This window comes from Phaenicophaeus curvirostris, chromosome 15, assembly GCF_032191515.1.
Source record: "Phaenicophaeus curvirostris isolate KB17595 chromosome 15, BPBGC_Pcur_1.0, whole genome shotgun sequence".
Lineage (NCBI taxonomy): Eukaryota > Metazoa > Chordata > Aves > Cuculiformes > Cuculidae > Phaenicophaeus > Phaenicophaeus curvirostris.
Genome location: NC_091406.1, coordinates 16887522 through 16904493, shown reverse-complemented (window position 1 = coordinate 16904493; position 16972 = coordinate 16887522). Strand labels below are relative to the sequence as shown.

General features: G+C 45.5%; 1 protein-coding gene across 3 annotated transcripts in view; it reads right to left on the bottom strand.

The window, feature by feature from the left end:
* FGF18 (fibroblast growth factor 18) overlaps positions 1–16972 on the bottom strand; it is a 77824-nt gene that overhangs the window by 36322 nt on the left and 24530 nt on the right. The window contains exons 1-2 of one of the 3 annotated variants that reach the window (XM_069869428.1): positions 14726–15046; positions 10079–10259 (exon numbers count right to left, since the gene is read on the bottom strand). In XM_069869428.1, the coding sequence (XP_069725529.1) occupies positions 10079–10259; positions 14726–14842 (298 nt within the window). In that variant the 5' untranslated portion in view covers positions 14843–15046. Of the gene's footprint in view, positions 1–10078; positions 10260–13366; positions 13460–14725; positions 15047–16972 lie in introns of those variants that run through there. The other 2 variants (XM_069869430.1, XM_069869429.1) reach the window with 2 other exon arrangements.

The window sequence follows — 16972 nt, the reverse complement described above, 5'->3', positions numbered from 1 at the left end:
AGTGTAGGAAAGAGGATAATCAGGCCTTAGTTGTAGCAGAGATCCAACCCTGTGATCCCTCCATGCTACCAGCAGAAATGTTATTTGGGATTTAGATTGAAGTTACCCTTAGGCAAACTCCTTTGCTGCTGGAACCTGGGACAACATCCCTCATCCCAACAGGACAAGACTAGCTTTCAGCAGCTGTACAGTTCACCCTCTGCCTCGACACAATGTGTGATTTGAAACTAGGAACCCAAAACACTCCTCAGCCTGCTTCAGCACTCACCTCTGCAAGAGCTGGCAAAGCAGGAATAGGAGGGTTGTGGTGAGGATATCCCTCACGCTCATCCCACACAGCAGACATGGACGCACAGCGAGCCTCATGGCTGTCCCTGAACAAGCAGTAAGACCATTTGGACATTATTCTTTTAAATCTGTCTGGTGTTTGCGTCCCACCCTGTGCTTAGCCCTTCCCCGCTGCTTCTTCACACTAAGGTCCTCACCCCCTCCAGTGGCTGGCGATGATGTCTCCTGCTGCTAGAGCTCACCCTCTCACATGCAACCACCCATTTCCTCTCCTGCTTGTCCTTCCAAAAGCACTTGAGAACATCAGGTGCAAACCAAACCATACCAGCCATGCCAGCTTGAAGCCAGGATGCCAAGCGTGTGCCACCTACCATATGCTCAAACAGCAATGGCTTGAGCCACCATCACACAGCTCAGGTGCAACATCCAGCCCTCCCTCCACCTCACCAGCCCAGCTCTTGGATGAGGAATAGATGCAGCCAAACAGCATCAGAGAACAAGGACTTCTCTCCATGGCACAACCTGGGGCCAGATCCTGCCATCCAGTTGTCATTGCTGGGAAACTGCTTGTTGGAGAAGACCCAGAAGTCATTACATCTAGAAGAAGGCAGGGCCATGGCAGACAACAGGATTTTTTTCTCATTACTTTGGGAAGAAAGGCACCCTTTTTGGCAGCTGCAAACGCAGAGGAGGAGAAGGCCTTTTAGGCACTCATTTCAGCTCTCAGAAATGAGGGCACAATGAATCCGAGCACTATCTAGCAATTCTTCAAACTCAACCATTCCACGTAGCATCAGCAAAGGACAGGCACATCCCCAAAGTGACTACAGCAGAAGTCAGGGACACAAAGCTCAGGAGACACTGAGAAGGTCTCAGCTCCTATGTCACCATAAAAGCATAAATTAAAATTCATCAGGGACCAAAGTGTGCACTATTTATTGCTGGCACTGCTCCTTAGAAGGGATGCTAACAGAGTGCAGCCATGCGACCATCTCCCTCCAACCCCAATACCCCTTCTCTTCCTCATAGTAATAAAAAACAGGGGTTTTTTTACTGGGCCTTCTCATTCCCTTTACTTCCAGCTCGCCTTCCCTTCTTGCAAGCGCTGAGACTGCAGACGCTCTACACGTGTTCTCCTCTGCATCCGACTGGCAGGCAGTCTGGAAAATGCCAGTATTGGAACGGCCTGAATTCAGCGGTTTCTGAATGCTGATCGGACACTATTTCGTTCAAGCCACAGATAGTCATTTTTGGGGGGTATTTTCAGCTCCCTTTTTGGACTCTTCCAGATTTCCAAGTGTCATGCATCAGCAATTTCTCCTCTTTGGAGCTTCATTATTTTTCACCTTTCCGCCAAGCCTGAGGCTCGGTGCAGTTTTGCAGGGGACTGGGCTCTTCCCTCCTCATCCAGACAGCCATGCAATACTACTGGCATTGTTAATGTTTGCTGTGCTCCACCTCGCAGCTGCGGAAATTCCTGACTATCTGGTTTTTAAAAGAGCTGAGGTGAAATCTGAGCGATTAAATTGCCTTATTTTTTTATGAAGTCTAACACCTTTCTTGTGGAAACCCCAACTTGAAAACAGGAATGGTCTCAGAGTGTGTAAAAAACACTAAATAATTAGTTCTAACCAGGCTACCAGTGTAGCCATCATCTCTTTAGCATCCCTCCATTTGCAATGCTTTTATCCTGATGGCACATCTACAAGGTGAGGGAATGGTGCAACCCTTGTTTGGGAGATGAGGTATAGACACAAAAGGAGACCCAGAGGACGACATTTGTGCCATTTTGATATGTGAGGAGCAAAGTTCCTTCTCTCACTGTCTAGAGGGTCCAGCTTCAATGTCAACCTTATAGCCAGGGCAAAGTGGAGCACGAGAGATGCTCCAGCTGAGCAACTTGGCTAAAAAACACCAACACCAAGTCTGCAGCAAAGCAAGCTACCAAGTTTAGGTCTCTCAAGCAGCAACCTAGCAAGATCCCATGTTATCTTCAAGCAGAAGTATGCTCTTTTCACACTCAGTTTTGAATTTCCCTTCTTGTTTTCTTAATAGAGTTATTGGCATTTTTCATTTCCTCCAACCAAGGACAAACCTCAGTGGCCACTTGACGACATTAATGATGATGTACACCAAAGCCAAAAGTTACCAAACAGTTTGTTGGTGATGATTTCCTTCCTCCCTCTCCAAAGTAAAAGCAGTTAAGAAAACCTTTCAGAACTGCAGACTAGCCTATTTGCAGGATACTTTTAATTGAATCCAAAGAAGCAACTTGAATTCATAACTGGACAAATGCTTAGATATGGGAAACCCTCAGATACCATGACACAAGGCTTGACAACAGACACTAGCATGAAACAACTGCAATAAACTCGAAGGAGCGCTCTCAGCATTTGTGCACAGAATCGCTCATGGCCTAGAAATATATTTAAAATTATCCAAATTTCTTCAAGAACTTCATCATAGAATCGTAGAATGTTTAGGGTTGGAAAGAACCTTAAAGATCATCTCCCAGTATCCACCCGGCAGTCCCCAGGTATGAATTTCAGATAAAAGTAAGCTTTGTACTAATATGCGCAGTGCGTTTTCAGAGTCACAGAGGAGAAAGGGAAGCTCTAACTTTGTTCTGCATTATTTAATCACAGCCAGGGAAGGACATTTAGCAAAGCAGCTGTTTGAGCTTCATGGGAAAAGCCCATCATTACAGCAAGGCAGGAACAGATAGTATCATATTGACCTGTCTTCAGGGTCTGGCATTCACATTTTCATAAAGTGTCTTGGAAGATAAATCACTATACTAATAATATTTGTATTGATTATCTAAACTGAAGCAGCAATCGACTCCATTGTCTCACTTCCTCTTAAATTGCTCACAGATGGGATCCTATTTCCTATTCTGCATTTCTAATGGGAACACTTAAATCACAGCACAGAATTATACACACACACAAACTGTTAACAAAAATCATTTTATAGCTTGCATGAAAATAAACATTTTTCACTTTGCAGCTTGCTTTCCACTCCACACAGATATTAAAAATGACAAATTATCAGCTGACCTCTAAATTACTTCTGCTCGTTATTTCTATTTCTAGGTCCCTAATATTTACTGACAGACAGACCTATGGTTTCAAACCATAGAGATTATGGACACCTGAAGTTTGGACAAAGAGCAAAAAGGTGATATTTTTCTTTTCTTACGGAAGTCAAAGCTCTTTAAGCAATCTTTAGGGTCCAGAAGCAGGGAAATCAAAAATCAGTGTGGAGAAAAAATAAACAACAGCTTCTACTGTTACTACAGGTACAAAACAGGGTCTGCTGAGGAAAGAGCTGAACTTCAGGCGTGAAGCTGGCCACAGTGGGACCTTGGGGTGGCAGCTATCAAAACCAAAAATAAACTGGCAACAAAAAGCTTTGTCATGAATCAAAAAGCAAAAGGCTTGGATTATTCTTCCTAAACTTCTCATCCTGCCTAAGCAGAGCTTTCCTCTACCCTAGAGAGGCACAGAATACAGTACAATAAAAGATAAGAACATCTTAAATGTACAGATGATTCATAGAGGATGCTGACAGCACATTTCAAATGGCTGCTGAACCTTTTAGAGTCTCCTGGAAGGTGAGGGCAGCTGATGCTCCTCACTGCCCAGCGAAGCCTGGGAGCTCCAGCACTTCAGTTCATCCGCACACCTGCTTTCAAAGGAAAAACTCCACCACTGCCCCACTGCAGATGAGAAGGGGAGACATTTTAAGGGAAAAAAACCCTAATAAAGCAATCAGGGGATGTTGAGCAAGAAGGGAACAAAACCAGAGGCACAACACAGCAGCTGGACGGCGAAGGCTTCTCCAGCTCAGGCCAGTCCCCAGGACCCATATGACTGTACAGCTGCCATGGTGAATGATCATCCCTTACGCTGAGGTCAGTGCTGCCCCCGGGCTAAGTAAGTGAAAATAAATGGTTTAGAAGATAAAAGGTCTTTTTTAAAAAATTATTTGTCTTGTTGTCATTTCAAAACTGTAATGGGGAGAGACCAGAGGCAGCGATACGCCGTTTAAATAGGAAACAGCCATCCTGGTGGTTCAGCAGAATAAATTACAGAGCAAATCACAATTGATGCGAGGCTGAGCTTCACCTTTGCTCATACCTGGTTCCTGGGAAGACAAGCATGTTTCTGAATGTCCAGCCTGTGAAAATACAGTTATATTTAACTAACCCCAACTGCTACTACTGCCACATCTCCCATCCCTCTTGCAGGCTAATTCTGCGCCTTCCAGCCACAATGAGTTTATTTTTTCCTTCCTGATCTTCCCAGGAGGGGGATCAAAATTGATTTTAAGTATTCGAGGAAGGGAAAGGGTTAATCAGATTTCCCAAGGCTGCTTGCTGTTAAGGTGCCAGAAATACCGAGGGGAAAGAATGACTTGCTAAAGATGGGACAATGGCACTGGTATTTTGCATTTGTTTCCAGGCTTTGAGATAGAACAAATGGGAGTCATTAGTGAAATGAGTTTAGGGAGTTCTAAATTAGCTGTCAGGCTGCCAAACCCGAAGAAGTGCTATGTCAGCTCATTAATTTTGGAGTGCATAGGATTACCCAAACCTAGGAAGGAATCCTGCAAAAGTTAGAGTCAATTAAAGGAGGCTATTTTGCTATAATAATATTTTCCACACGTATTACACCTCCTCATGGAACAGAGCCCACTTCCACCACAAATGAAATCTCTGGCGGGATGGAGCGTGGCTGATGTCTAGACAGCTGTAACGTGCTCTCCTTGGGCTTCTCCACTGGCATCTCTGGGAAGCTAGAACAGAAGGAGGGGAACTGAAAGCTATGGAGCACATCACCCAGGCTGGGGTGGCCCAAGGAAGAAGGCACCTGTATCCCCTCCTCAAGCTTCTTGCTTTCCCCATACCACCCAAAAAATTGCATCTGTGCAGGGCACGATGTTTTGTGTCAGGAACAACCGCGACATGTGGAGGTAATGCCTAGCACCATGCATGCACATCATCTTGAATTTCTTTCCCTCCTTGGTCCACTTGACCCCAGATTTGTCAACACCCAGTTATCAAATCCATGCTTTGTTAAACTCCCCAAATATCCCATCACAGTAGGATCTCTTGAGCCCTGAGCTAAAACTCAGTGAGCTCCGGAGGAGTCTTCAAGAGGACTTCATTGGCCCAAGGTCCATCTCTGTGAGTGGCTGAAATCACTGGCAGTGGGGACAAATGTCACACCTGTGTGCTGTCCCTCACATGTCCTCAGACAAAGCCTCCCACGCTTTAGACCACAAGGTTTATAAATGAGAAGGTTTATAAAATAGAGCCATAAAATTATTTGGGTTGGAAGGGACCTTAAAGCCCATCCGGTTCCAACCCCCTTGCCATGGGCAGGGACACCTCCCACTGTTCAAAGCCCCATCCAACCTGCCCTTGAACACCTCCAGGGACAGGACATTCACCACTTCTCTAGGCAACCTGGGCCAATGCTGTCCTGGCCACTGTTTAAATGCTTTTCTGTGGTCAAAAAATAGACGTTTTACAACCTTCTAGGGGACCCAAGAGTTTTTATAACCTGTAATAGACTAGGTCAGTGGACAAAATCCTGCTGGAGAGCAACCTGGAAAACACTGACTAATAGCCTATCTACATACACCACATCCCAGCCTGCAGGACACCCAAGCACTCACACAAAAAAAGTTACCTCCAGAGAGAGGGCAAGCCCAAAGGCTTCTCACACCTCCCTGCCTCTCTCCTGATGGCTATCACTTCTCATCACCCCGCAGGACAGCAGTAGCCACGGACAAATTAAAACAAAAATCACATAGCTGTGAAATACAAATGAGGCAAAAAATGCCTTCACCCAACCAAGAGAGCTGTCTCCCCAACTGTGCTGGATACAAAGATCGTGAACAAACAGGATAGAATGTCTTCTGCCTTTTGTGAAATGAAAATAAATGAAAGGATCTAAGGTTTCAGGTCACTGATCCCTCTGTTCCCTATCTGTACCATTTATCGGAGGTAGAATATAAAGGTTCCAGGTTCTTTTCTCTTTTTTCTTTTTTTTGTCAGCACTTTAATGGTTGTTTTTTCTCCTTCCCCCTTTAATTTTCTGAATGAAAGGACCACTTAGGAACCTGTAAAGTAACAATAAGCTTATAACAGGAATATTGTTTTTCTGGGCCAGTGCAAATTCCTCCTGAATAGGTTGAAGAGATTAAAGTAAAAATGCAATCTGTAAATAGATCAGTCTTTTAATTAGTTTATAGTCTGTTAAGAGATAATATTTTGCTCACATAGATCATCTGTTATCTAAAGATCTCAGAGCACTTTAGGAACATCGATTAAGCCTTAAAAAAACCCAACCTTGAGAGATAGGTAAGTGTATTTAGATTAATTAGTGTTGCTGTGAGCAGCAGGCATTATTATTAGATTTAATTTAGTCCAATAATTGACTTATCTGTTAATGGATTCTAATTCATCTGAGAAGCGATCAAATCCATCTGATTAAAAGGATTACATCGACTCAATTAATTCTATTAACTGACTTAATTTGCCATTTAATAATTTGACACATGGGGCCAGATCTTGGCCCTGAAGAATGCATAAACCAAAAATCACACACAGGAATTATTATGCCAACAACACTCTGCATTGCAGAGCCTGCATTTTTCCTTGCACGTGCAATTCGCAGACCTGGATAAAACATACAAGGGGGTTTCCTCCAGCTGGATCCCCCCCAGCCCGACCCTATCTTCTCTCCCTGCCCCAGGGCTGGCTGGTCATTTTGCTGTACTCATGGTAGCTGCCTGGAAAGGAGCAATTCACTGCCTGAGATCTGCCACCTCCCCTCTTTTTCTGGGCGTTCTCTTCAACCAAGAGGTGAGAAGTTTTACGGAAGTCAGTAAAACCTTGCAATAAAACTACCCTCCCCATCAAAGGTAGGACAGCCCTCCCACGCCAGCCATTTGGAAGCTGTACATGTGCAAAGAAAGAAAGAAAGAAAGGGGGGGCAGGGAGGGGGGGTGGGAAAGCATCTCTTCACTTGGACACTGTTCTTTAGCCAGTTGTGAATGGAAGGGAGGAGAGGGGAAAGAGGTGCTAAAATATCATTAGCTTCACCATCCTTAAAACTGGCTGGTGCTAATTACTGGTGATGAGCACTATGGACCCCAGCCACAGCCACACAGAGCTTTCCACATGAAGACTGAGTCTGCATTGCCCTTGCCTAACCTTAATGGGACAGAGTTGTTGGGAGAACTCAGGGCTGGAGCCAGCACATGGGCACCTTTCCAGGCATCTCTTGCCTTTGCTCAGACATTGCCACTTGCTCATCCTCCCAAAGCCTTCCCTGCCTTAGGATGTCAATCCACATCACCTCCACCATCAATGTCCCCTGCCAATGGGGACAGGGCTAAGACAGTGGAGAAGCTGTGAGACATCTGCCATCCGCAAGGGTGATGTAGCCAAGAAATAAGCTGGGCACTCCCCAGGGCTAAACCTGGCTCTGACTCACCGTGCCAGCACAGGGGCTGTAAAAAAAGGGAAGAAGAGAAAAGGGCAGGAGGAAAACCAGCCATCTGCTGCACGAGAGGAAAGTTGTCCTCCCTCCGAGGCAGATCTGACCAGCAAGACGGAGATGTGGATCAAAAGTTTGCAACTGCTGAGATCCCCAGACCTGGTTTAAGCCTCTCTCTGGTCTTGATCAAAGGTTACTCCATAATAATGCCTCGGGGGGAGGGGTTCCCAGCACATAATGAATCCTGTGTCATTGCCTTTGTATCCAGTTTTGGCTGTAACACAGATGGTTCTCACTTCAGTAACTCTGACATCTCTCCCCGCTTCATTATCACAGCTAGGAGCTCTGCGTGGTCACATCCTGGACCTCCATGCCCCACCTCACTGTCTCCTTGATTATCATGCTCTAAGTGTTCCCGTGCCAAGCAAGATGATGAACAGATTTCCATAACCTTTCAGCACGGCCAGGGATAGGAAGGCTTTGCAGCTTGATGCGTCAAGGAGTTTTATTAGGAGGTGAGGGGGAGGGAGCACCCCATGGCCAGAGCTCTCCGGGTTGTTAGGAGGACACCACCAACCAGGAGCAAAGAGGATTTGGTGGCGAGCAGCGACGAAGGCACAGGGGAGCTTCCCAGATGGGAAACCTCAAGCTCTGCCATTGTGCAGCATCGCCACCGGTCACGAGCATGCTCCTGCGCGAGGATTTGTTGTTCAGACACGATTGCATATGTATGAAGGGGACAAGATGGGCTTTGACACATAAATTAGCACTTGTCAGCTGCTCACGGGCACACTTCCCTGCTGCACCCCACTGTAAATGCTGCCTTCTTTCACAGAGAGGAAAACTACATCACGTTACCTGACAGTCACTGTGGGCAAGAGTGTTTCCTGGGAAGCCAGCAGCGAGCACGCAGCGACTAGTTTACATATCAGACATTAAGGGGATGAATGCAATAAATGACACAATAATTAGTAGCCAAATTACACTTTCTGCTCCCATTTTATCTGGAAATTTGAGAATGACAAAGGACAAGGTTGAGGAGAGCTCGGGGCAAGACTTTCTGTGAGAGATGGGTTGCCCAGGGAAGTCATGGATGCCCCATCCCTAGAGGTGGTCAAGGGCAGGTTGGGATGGGGCTTGGAGCAACCTGATCTGGCGGGAGGTGTCCCTGCCCATGGCAGGGGGGGTTGGAACTGGATGGGCTTTGAGGTCCCTTCCAACCCAAACCATTCTATGACTCTACACAACATCCGTGGGGGTTCATTTCGTACCAGCCAGGTGCTTTCTAGCCATCACCTCCTGTGGGACAGCTCACCCTGCTCCTCTGCTCACGCTGGCAGTGTGCACGCAGTAGAAATGGCGTGAACCTCATCCTGCCTCAAGCTCCCCAAGGGAACAACCGTTCCCAGATTTTGACCTGCCATCATCATAGCCCATCTTCACCTCACCAGTGCTGCACGTGAAGTCAGCTTCACATGAACGTGTATGCCAGCCAATGCATACACACACCTCTGCAGCAACACATCAACACATGGGGCTGTACACCCATAACAGAAAAAGAAACAGTTCTCTGAACAGCATCCTTCCAGCAACCAACTGCAGTAAAAGTACCTCTGCTGCAACCATTTCAAAATACATCAGGATTACAGAGTTTTTCATAATTCAGCCTGCTAACAACATTTCTAGCATGTTGCTTGTGTGGAAATCACAATGAGAATAGTTGAACACACTGCTAGCCTGAGGGAAATTCAATTATTTGCGTTCCTGCAGGATCCACACACCATGAGATTCAACTTAAGCTCTGGGGTGCACTCAAAGCTCCAAAGTCTGCTTAGTTTCATCTCAAACCAAATATGCCCCAAACCCACCATCTAGAAAGATGAGAGGGCTTCATTGAAGCACTGGATTCACCCAAACTCGAGCCCAGAGTTCATGGGGAAAGAATATACCAGTCACCAACCTGGATATCATTTATGAATTACAGTAGGCACCCTGTGAGCTCATGCATTGGGCAGAAAATCTTTTTCTCCTCAAGCACCATCATACACTAATAAATTGGAGCATGACACTACGGTGGGAACTACCTGCAGCTGGAAGCTGGGCTTACAGCCTGCTCCAACACAACAAATCTCATGTTCTTAACTGGGAAAGGGTTTCTTCTCTTTCATCCTGTTTTTTATTGCTCTTCTTATTTTTGTCTCAAGAGCTTCTCAGCCCAACATACAGCATTAAAGTCTTTGACCTGGAATCTGGGGGATCCCAGTAAATATTCTTACCATATTTATCTCCATCTTCTCCTTTGGCACTGATCCTCCTGCCGAGCACTTGGATGTGTTTCCCGCTTGTCCTGCTGTAGAGCTGATAGAGCCGAAGCTGCTTCCTGCTCACGTCGTCCCTCGCTCGCGTCTGGTTCTCCACGTGTATCCGAAAATCTACATTCTCCTCGGCAGCAAACATCTGAGAGTGGACAGGGAGGGAAGGATGAGAACAGAAGAGACCGTGAAACAAAGCAAGCATCTTGGACAGAAACATCACACATCAATCTGGCGCAAGAAGACTTGGATTTGGCTGCCCTTCTCTTGACAGCTGTGGCCACGGTATCGGCACTCAACTTGTAATTCTAGCCTGAGCTGGCTCTCAACAGTAAACCAAACCTGGGTTTTTACAATCAAACCGCGTCAGGGGGCGGAGAGTGTTTGAGTAAAAACTTCTGCTTGGTCCTGCTTTGATTTAATCCTGGTTGGTCATGCTGGCTATAAATTAGACTCCGCTTTGCATATGCATGACCTCTACCCGGCTATATGAACACATACAGGAGAAAGGGGACTCAGTTTCAGAGAATTTGGGCTTCACCTTCAGCAGGGGCATTGATTCCCTGGATTAATTGCAGGGACGAAGCCAAGGGAAAAAATTATGCTGACATTAGCAGACTGGAGTCTAGCTTTGCACAGGCATAAAATAGAAGCGGTATCGGCAGTCTTCAGCCTAGCTTTTTTTGTCAGCTCTGCTTTTCAGTGAAGCCAGCTCACTGGTGACTGTCTATGGGTGCACCTCTGCCCACTTCTACAGGGTCATAGCTTGGGGGGAGATCATAAGGACCTGTGACAGCCAAACCAGTGTGTCCAGCCAGAAAGCCGTTATCAGCAGCATTTGATTGCTTGCGCCAGTTCATCTCTTCTTTCTGGCTAATGGATTAAATAACCTTAGTTTGCTACAGTCTTAAAATAACACCAGAAACTTTCTCTGACACATCTGCCTTTCTCTGGAGGTCTTGTTTCCTATCTTAACTGCTCCAAAGAAACACTGAAACAGGATGGACTCGATGATCCGGTGTGTCTCTTCCAACCTGGTTATTCTATGGTTATTCTAGGATTCCGGCTTTTGCTTCCAGAGAGTTGCCCCACCTTGCCTAAAGTCAGAGGACGAGACAACCTAGATGTTCTCAAGATGCCCTCCCAAAGGGGAGGCTGGGCAGCATGCACCCAAAGCACTTTACACCCAAACAATACGAAAGCCCAGAAATTGCTCCACGATCTGTCCCTAAGGGCATTTGCACAACATCCACACTGGTTCTCCACGTCCAAACTCAGAGATGGACAGTATGTTGGCGACAGACTCCTTTCACAGGACAATAAAACATTCAGAAACCAAAAGCAAAAGATTATCGAGTGGCACACGCACAACAGGCAATTTTTAACTTCATCAAGACAAAGACCATTCAAATTCTATTCATTGTTGGTGAGCTCTAATGCTGTGCACCACTTGCATGCAAGAGACAAAATCCACCACAACAAAAAAGAATCACATGGGAATTCAGCAATGCATATTTAAGAATCAGGTGGGAATTTAATGATGGTTTGGGGCTGGCAGAGGAACAACATTGACTCCTAGCAGAGTTACTACTTTTCCTTATAACATATTCCCACTATAGCAAACTTGTCCTCTTAGCCTGGAAGCAACAGTGTTCAGCTGTATCGGTGTGAAGATGGAGCTGGCAACGCAAATGAAAAAGGGTCAATAAATCCTCATTCAGGTCCATTCCAGGCTAAGACACATAAGACCAAGTGGCCACAATAGGTAAAACAGTCTCACTTGAGCCTCTTGCATCTGTCATCTCAAATATTAGCAAATATTTCTAAGTCAAATATTCTCTGGAAGTCAAAAACTCAAAATAACTTTTTTGGCATTTCCAGTTATTCAGTAGATACACAGATCAGCAGCAGGAGGACAACTTAGGGCAGGCAGTGCTGCTTAGCACCAGACCTTCACTAAGCAACGCAAACAAAAACACAATATTCAACACAGTGGCAACAGCCACGAGGTTCATTGGGATGTTGCGGGATTGCCTTTGCTGTCCTTATTAATTCCTGGGATTATGCTATTGGAATCCCAAATCCTCAGAGAGAAACTGATTTAAGTGTTTTATTATACAGTCAGAAGCCAGGAGCTAAACCCACAGGCTGTGCCAAAGGAGGTTGAGGTCGACGCTGGGTCTAACCATACATTTAGGGCAACAACAGAAGTGACAGACAAGAATTACACAATTAACCATGACAATATTCCCCACTCTCAGAAAACAGCACAGCAAGAAGTCGTGACCCAAAGCTGAGGATGCAAGAGGAGGAGCAGCCATGGCACCTGCCAGAAGGTCCCCGCAGGATGCTGACAGAGCTCAAAGCTCATTTCTCTTTCCTGCATCTCTTCTTGCTTTCTATTCAAATGGTGCTCTTGCAAAGGATGTTGAACTACTAAAACCAGAGACGTTTGAGTAATGTTGACAGTCTGCCTTGTACCCGCAAAAGCAAAGCCATTTGTAGCTAGAGATTCTGGCTCCATCATTTTAAGATTTAAAACAGATTTTAAATCAAGATGACGTCGTTACATTGCTTTCACCACATGTTAATGAATTTCACATTTTTCTAGGAAAAAAAACCAAAACAGGTGGGATCTGAAGGGGGGGGGGAAGGGCAGGTTGCTTTGCTTTCTCGGAAACTTCAAACAGAAAAGGCAATCTGTGTCCAAAACATGTTTTAATTATCTCTTCTAATTGTCCTCCAGCACTCACACCACAGAAGCCCCAGCCTGTAGACACAGACTGTGGAACACCCATGGAGCACACTGCGCTGTGGTCAGCTCCGGACGTGCCATGAACGCGCCTGCACATGTTTGTCACAGTTCTCCTGCCCAAGATTAGCTAATAAAGTGTCTCCTCCCTTCGCCACAGCTCAGAGGGATGACATCTCCTTGTCCTCCAGCCAAGGGCCTGGCAGCCATCACCCACAACTCCCACACCTTGTTCAAACCCAGCAGTAGCCTGGCGTGGGGATCAGCAGAGGACCCCGACCCCTGAAATAAAGTCAGCCCTAGCGTGTGTCACTCACAGAATATTTAAGGTTGGAAAAGACCTCTAAGCTCATGCAGTCCAACCACCAGCTCAACAACACTGTGCCTACTAAACCATACCCCAAAGCACTGCATCTTCATGTTTTTTAAACCCCTCCAGGGATGGAGACTCCACAGGCAGCCTGTCCCATCACTTATCCAAAACCAGGCCCAGCTCAAACCTAGGGAAAGAAATCCTGGAGGAGGAACATGCCACAGGTTCTCCTTGCAGCTGACCTGTCCCCTGGTCAAGAAGCTGTGGTCCAGAGCAGCAGTGAAACCACCAGAATTTAACTGCCTGCTTAACGATAAGCACGCTCTTAGCCACTCTGCTGAAACAGGATGCTCTGCTGGAGCGCAGCCAGGGTGAATTAGCCGTGCCAGCCTGGGCTGCATCTGGCCCGCAGGAGAGAGTATCAATACTCTTAAAATAAAATTTCACGCAGTGTCGATTTCATGAGATAAAACCTATTTGATCATTGCTGAAACCCATTCTCACAGTCTCCCTGCCCTACAGAGTATGCTCCCCCAAGCAGCTAACTTTACTGAGATAAGAACGTCCATTTATATATATCATAAGAGAGACTCTCTTTCATAAATCTCAAAAAAATTAGTAACACATGCCTCCTTTGGTAACTGATCACCAACACTCAAGAAGGTCACCTAAAACCAAGCCCATTCACCCCCAAACACATTTCCATAACAATCACAACCACACAAAAACAAAGGCAGAAATGTCTTTTAAGTCCCAGACCCACTTGAAAAACCTAAGTGCTTTCACTTCTGTTCATCAAAGCAAAAGGAAATCTTTTCTTTCTTTTCTTATTCACTGTTATAACACGTTATTATTGCATAGGAAAACGTCACCCATAAGATGACCACCTTTGTTTCTGGCCTTTCAATCTAATTGTCCACATGTCCATGCTGTAGGTAGCAAGAGTTGAGCACAACAGGTCTCTGAGATGAACGGCTGCTTGCACCTTGTAGCTCCCAACCAGCAATGTGGGACAGTCACTAGGAAGAGGAAAAGGATTTCCTCTATTACTTTATCTCCTCCAGTGCCTTGGTGGGATTTGGGGTTGCCTTGTGGTCTATTTTTGCAAATCTATCCAACTAGTACAACCCACAGTCTGTGCAGGACAGCTTCAGTACCTCAGGATAAGTGGGTTTCATGTAACTCCATCTCATTCTTTGCCAATGGTTTATAGTCTGCAAAATCCCAGTCATTAAAACAGAGCATCAAATTTGGTTACATTTTTATTCTTCCTCTTGTTCTTTGCTTTTCAATCGGTTCCTCAACTATTTCTTCTTATTTATTTATCACTACATTTTTCAGTGATAATATACAGCTAGAAATACATCCTAAACTTCCACTTGGAAACACATAGCCCGTGCAATGGAATAAACAGCATTCCTTTTAAAAACAACCATCATTTCAAGCAGTTGATGCCTCAGAAATGCCTCGCTTCTGAAAAGAAGCAGCTCTCCCTCCTCTCTGTTATATTTTCCCAGTCATCCAGGGTAGGTGTATTTAGTCCTACCTCCCTTCCAAGCAGCCACAGAAACCAGAAACGACATCTGTCTTCAGACAGGCCACACGGGGAGATTTTCAAGTGGGTTTTTTGCCGAATGATTCTCAAACAATGAGAGGATTTCATTTTAAATGGCTTTACAACAATCCTTCAGCTTAAAGAATGACTCTCCTATTTGTTAAATCCCAGATGGAAGACGAGGGAAAGACCATTTTGCTGACACAGCCAAAGGTTTCACCGTTAAGTCATCCAAGAAACGTTTAAGAACAGCAAAAGCCTCTGACAACAGCACTGCGAACTTAGTCCTACACAAGCTTGTGCCACATCTCTGAAAACACCGATGCCTTGTTGTGAACGAAAAGCAATCACAGCCCCGCCAAGGTCAACGAAACCCTCACAGTGCCAAGCCATGTTTACATGATTTGGCTTTCCATCCAACCAACCTCTGCGCAGTTCGAATTTGCTATTTTGAGCTTTCCAGTAAAAGGGGATGTTAATCTGTTATTGTTCGTGTCATAAAGCATTACAGCATAAGATGTCCAAGGCCCATAGCGTGGCCAAGTTAGCTTGGGAGCTGGACTTCAGAATTTCCTGATTTTTCTGCTTTTTATCCTGCAGAGCCTCCAAGCCTCATCAGAGAGTAAACCCAAACTGAACTAGGAATGTCATTCCCCAAACTGAACTAGGAATACAAAATCCCTCTCACTAAGGGCTGTACCGATTGCAAAAGATAAACAAATCAAGCTATTCAAAGTCCTTTCAAACCCAATCTGATAAGCAGGAAATACTTATTACCTTTCAGCCATCAAATCAACCTAATATTAATGATTTTCTCCATGACCTTCTAAAAACATGAAAGTTAACTCGATAAGGTCAACAAAAGGATATCCAAGACAGATCTCTCTCAAATCCACAAAGGCAAGTAACAAGCCACTTCGCTTCCACGACTTTGGCAAAATTCCTCCATGCCAATTACAGCAGGATTTGCTAACTCACCATGACAGCCACCCTTGACATACAGTGAAACACAATGCACTCCTTATTTGCTGCTTTTTCCTCCTCTTAACTGCGAAGTCAGTCCATCACCAGGATATTGTTACCTTCAGGTTACAGAGCCTTGTTCAAATCCAGACAGAAGCAGATGTGCACTGCTTTGACGTATTCACTTCTCTGGGCTTAGAAGCAATTTGGAAATCCGTCTAACACAAAGCTTAGATAATAGGAAGAAACTTGTTCCTGTGAGGGTGGGGAGGCCCTGGCCCAGGTTGCCCAGAGCAGTGGTGGCTGCCCCATCCCTGGAGGGGTTCAAGGCCAGGTTGGATGGGGCTTGGAGCCCCTGATCCAGTGGGAGGTGTCCTGTGGTGTGACAATGCCAGAATTGCACAAATATAACTAAGCCTTTCAAAATAACAGAACTTTGACCTTTGTTTTGGTGACTCTTTCTTCCTGCTACCCACAGAAAAACATTTTTACCTTCAAAAATAAATATCCAAAAAGCTTAAGTTCCACTCTCAGTCTTGGGAGGTGTCACCTCAGGTGGTGACCATGTACCCTCTAGGATACACTGTGAGAAAGGGCAACAAGATACACCATGGAGGCAGTTGTTCAAAATGATGCAGACATGAGACACACCCCCCATCCCAAACTCCACAAAAGCCTCCATCAATGGCATTTACCAGGTATATCACTTGAAACGCTTTTTGATATTTTCTTTCTTGTGGGAAAAAGCACGTCATCAGATAAGCACGAATATCCTATTTAAAATTCAAATGCCAAAGCATCTCACTCCACAGGAGTGGTACCATGCTGTAACCCATTAATAGAGTCATGAACCATCTTTTGTCTTTGCTTCCTTAGAAGCCTGTCTCAGAAACACTTCCTTAATATTGTCTGCCTTAATTTTCTTCCTCATATATTTACATCCAGTTTCCATCTGTTTACTCATGTACCAACAGCATCCTTCAGCTTGAATAATACTTTCCCCCCTTGTGCTTCTCCTTGAGGTGCGTTGAGGCTATTCCCTTTCTCTGCTTTCTTTCTGACCTCCATTTCACCGTGCTGGGAAAGGAAGAAAGCCAAGCATCAGACTACCTCCACCTCCCCTTCCTCTCCCGTGCCTGCCTCCATCACAGAGGAGCTCCCGCCTGCACAGAGGATGAGTGCCGAGCTCTCCCTTGGCACAGGCCCATGCAGGAGACACCAGCCCATCACAGAGAGAAACTCAGAGCTCTCCCCACTCCTGCACACACGTGCTCT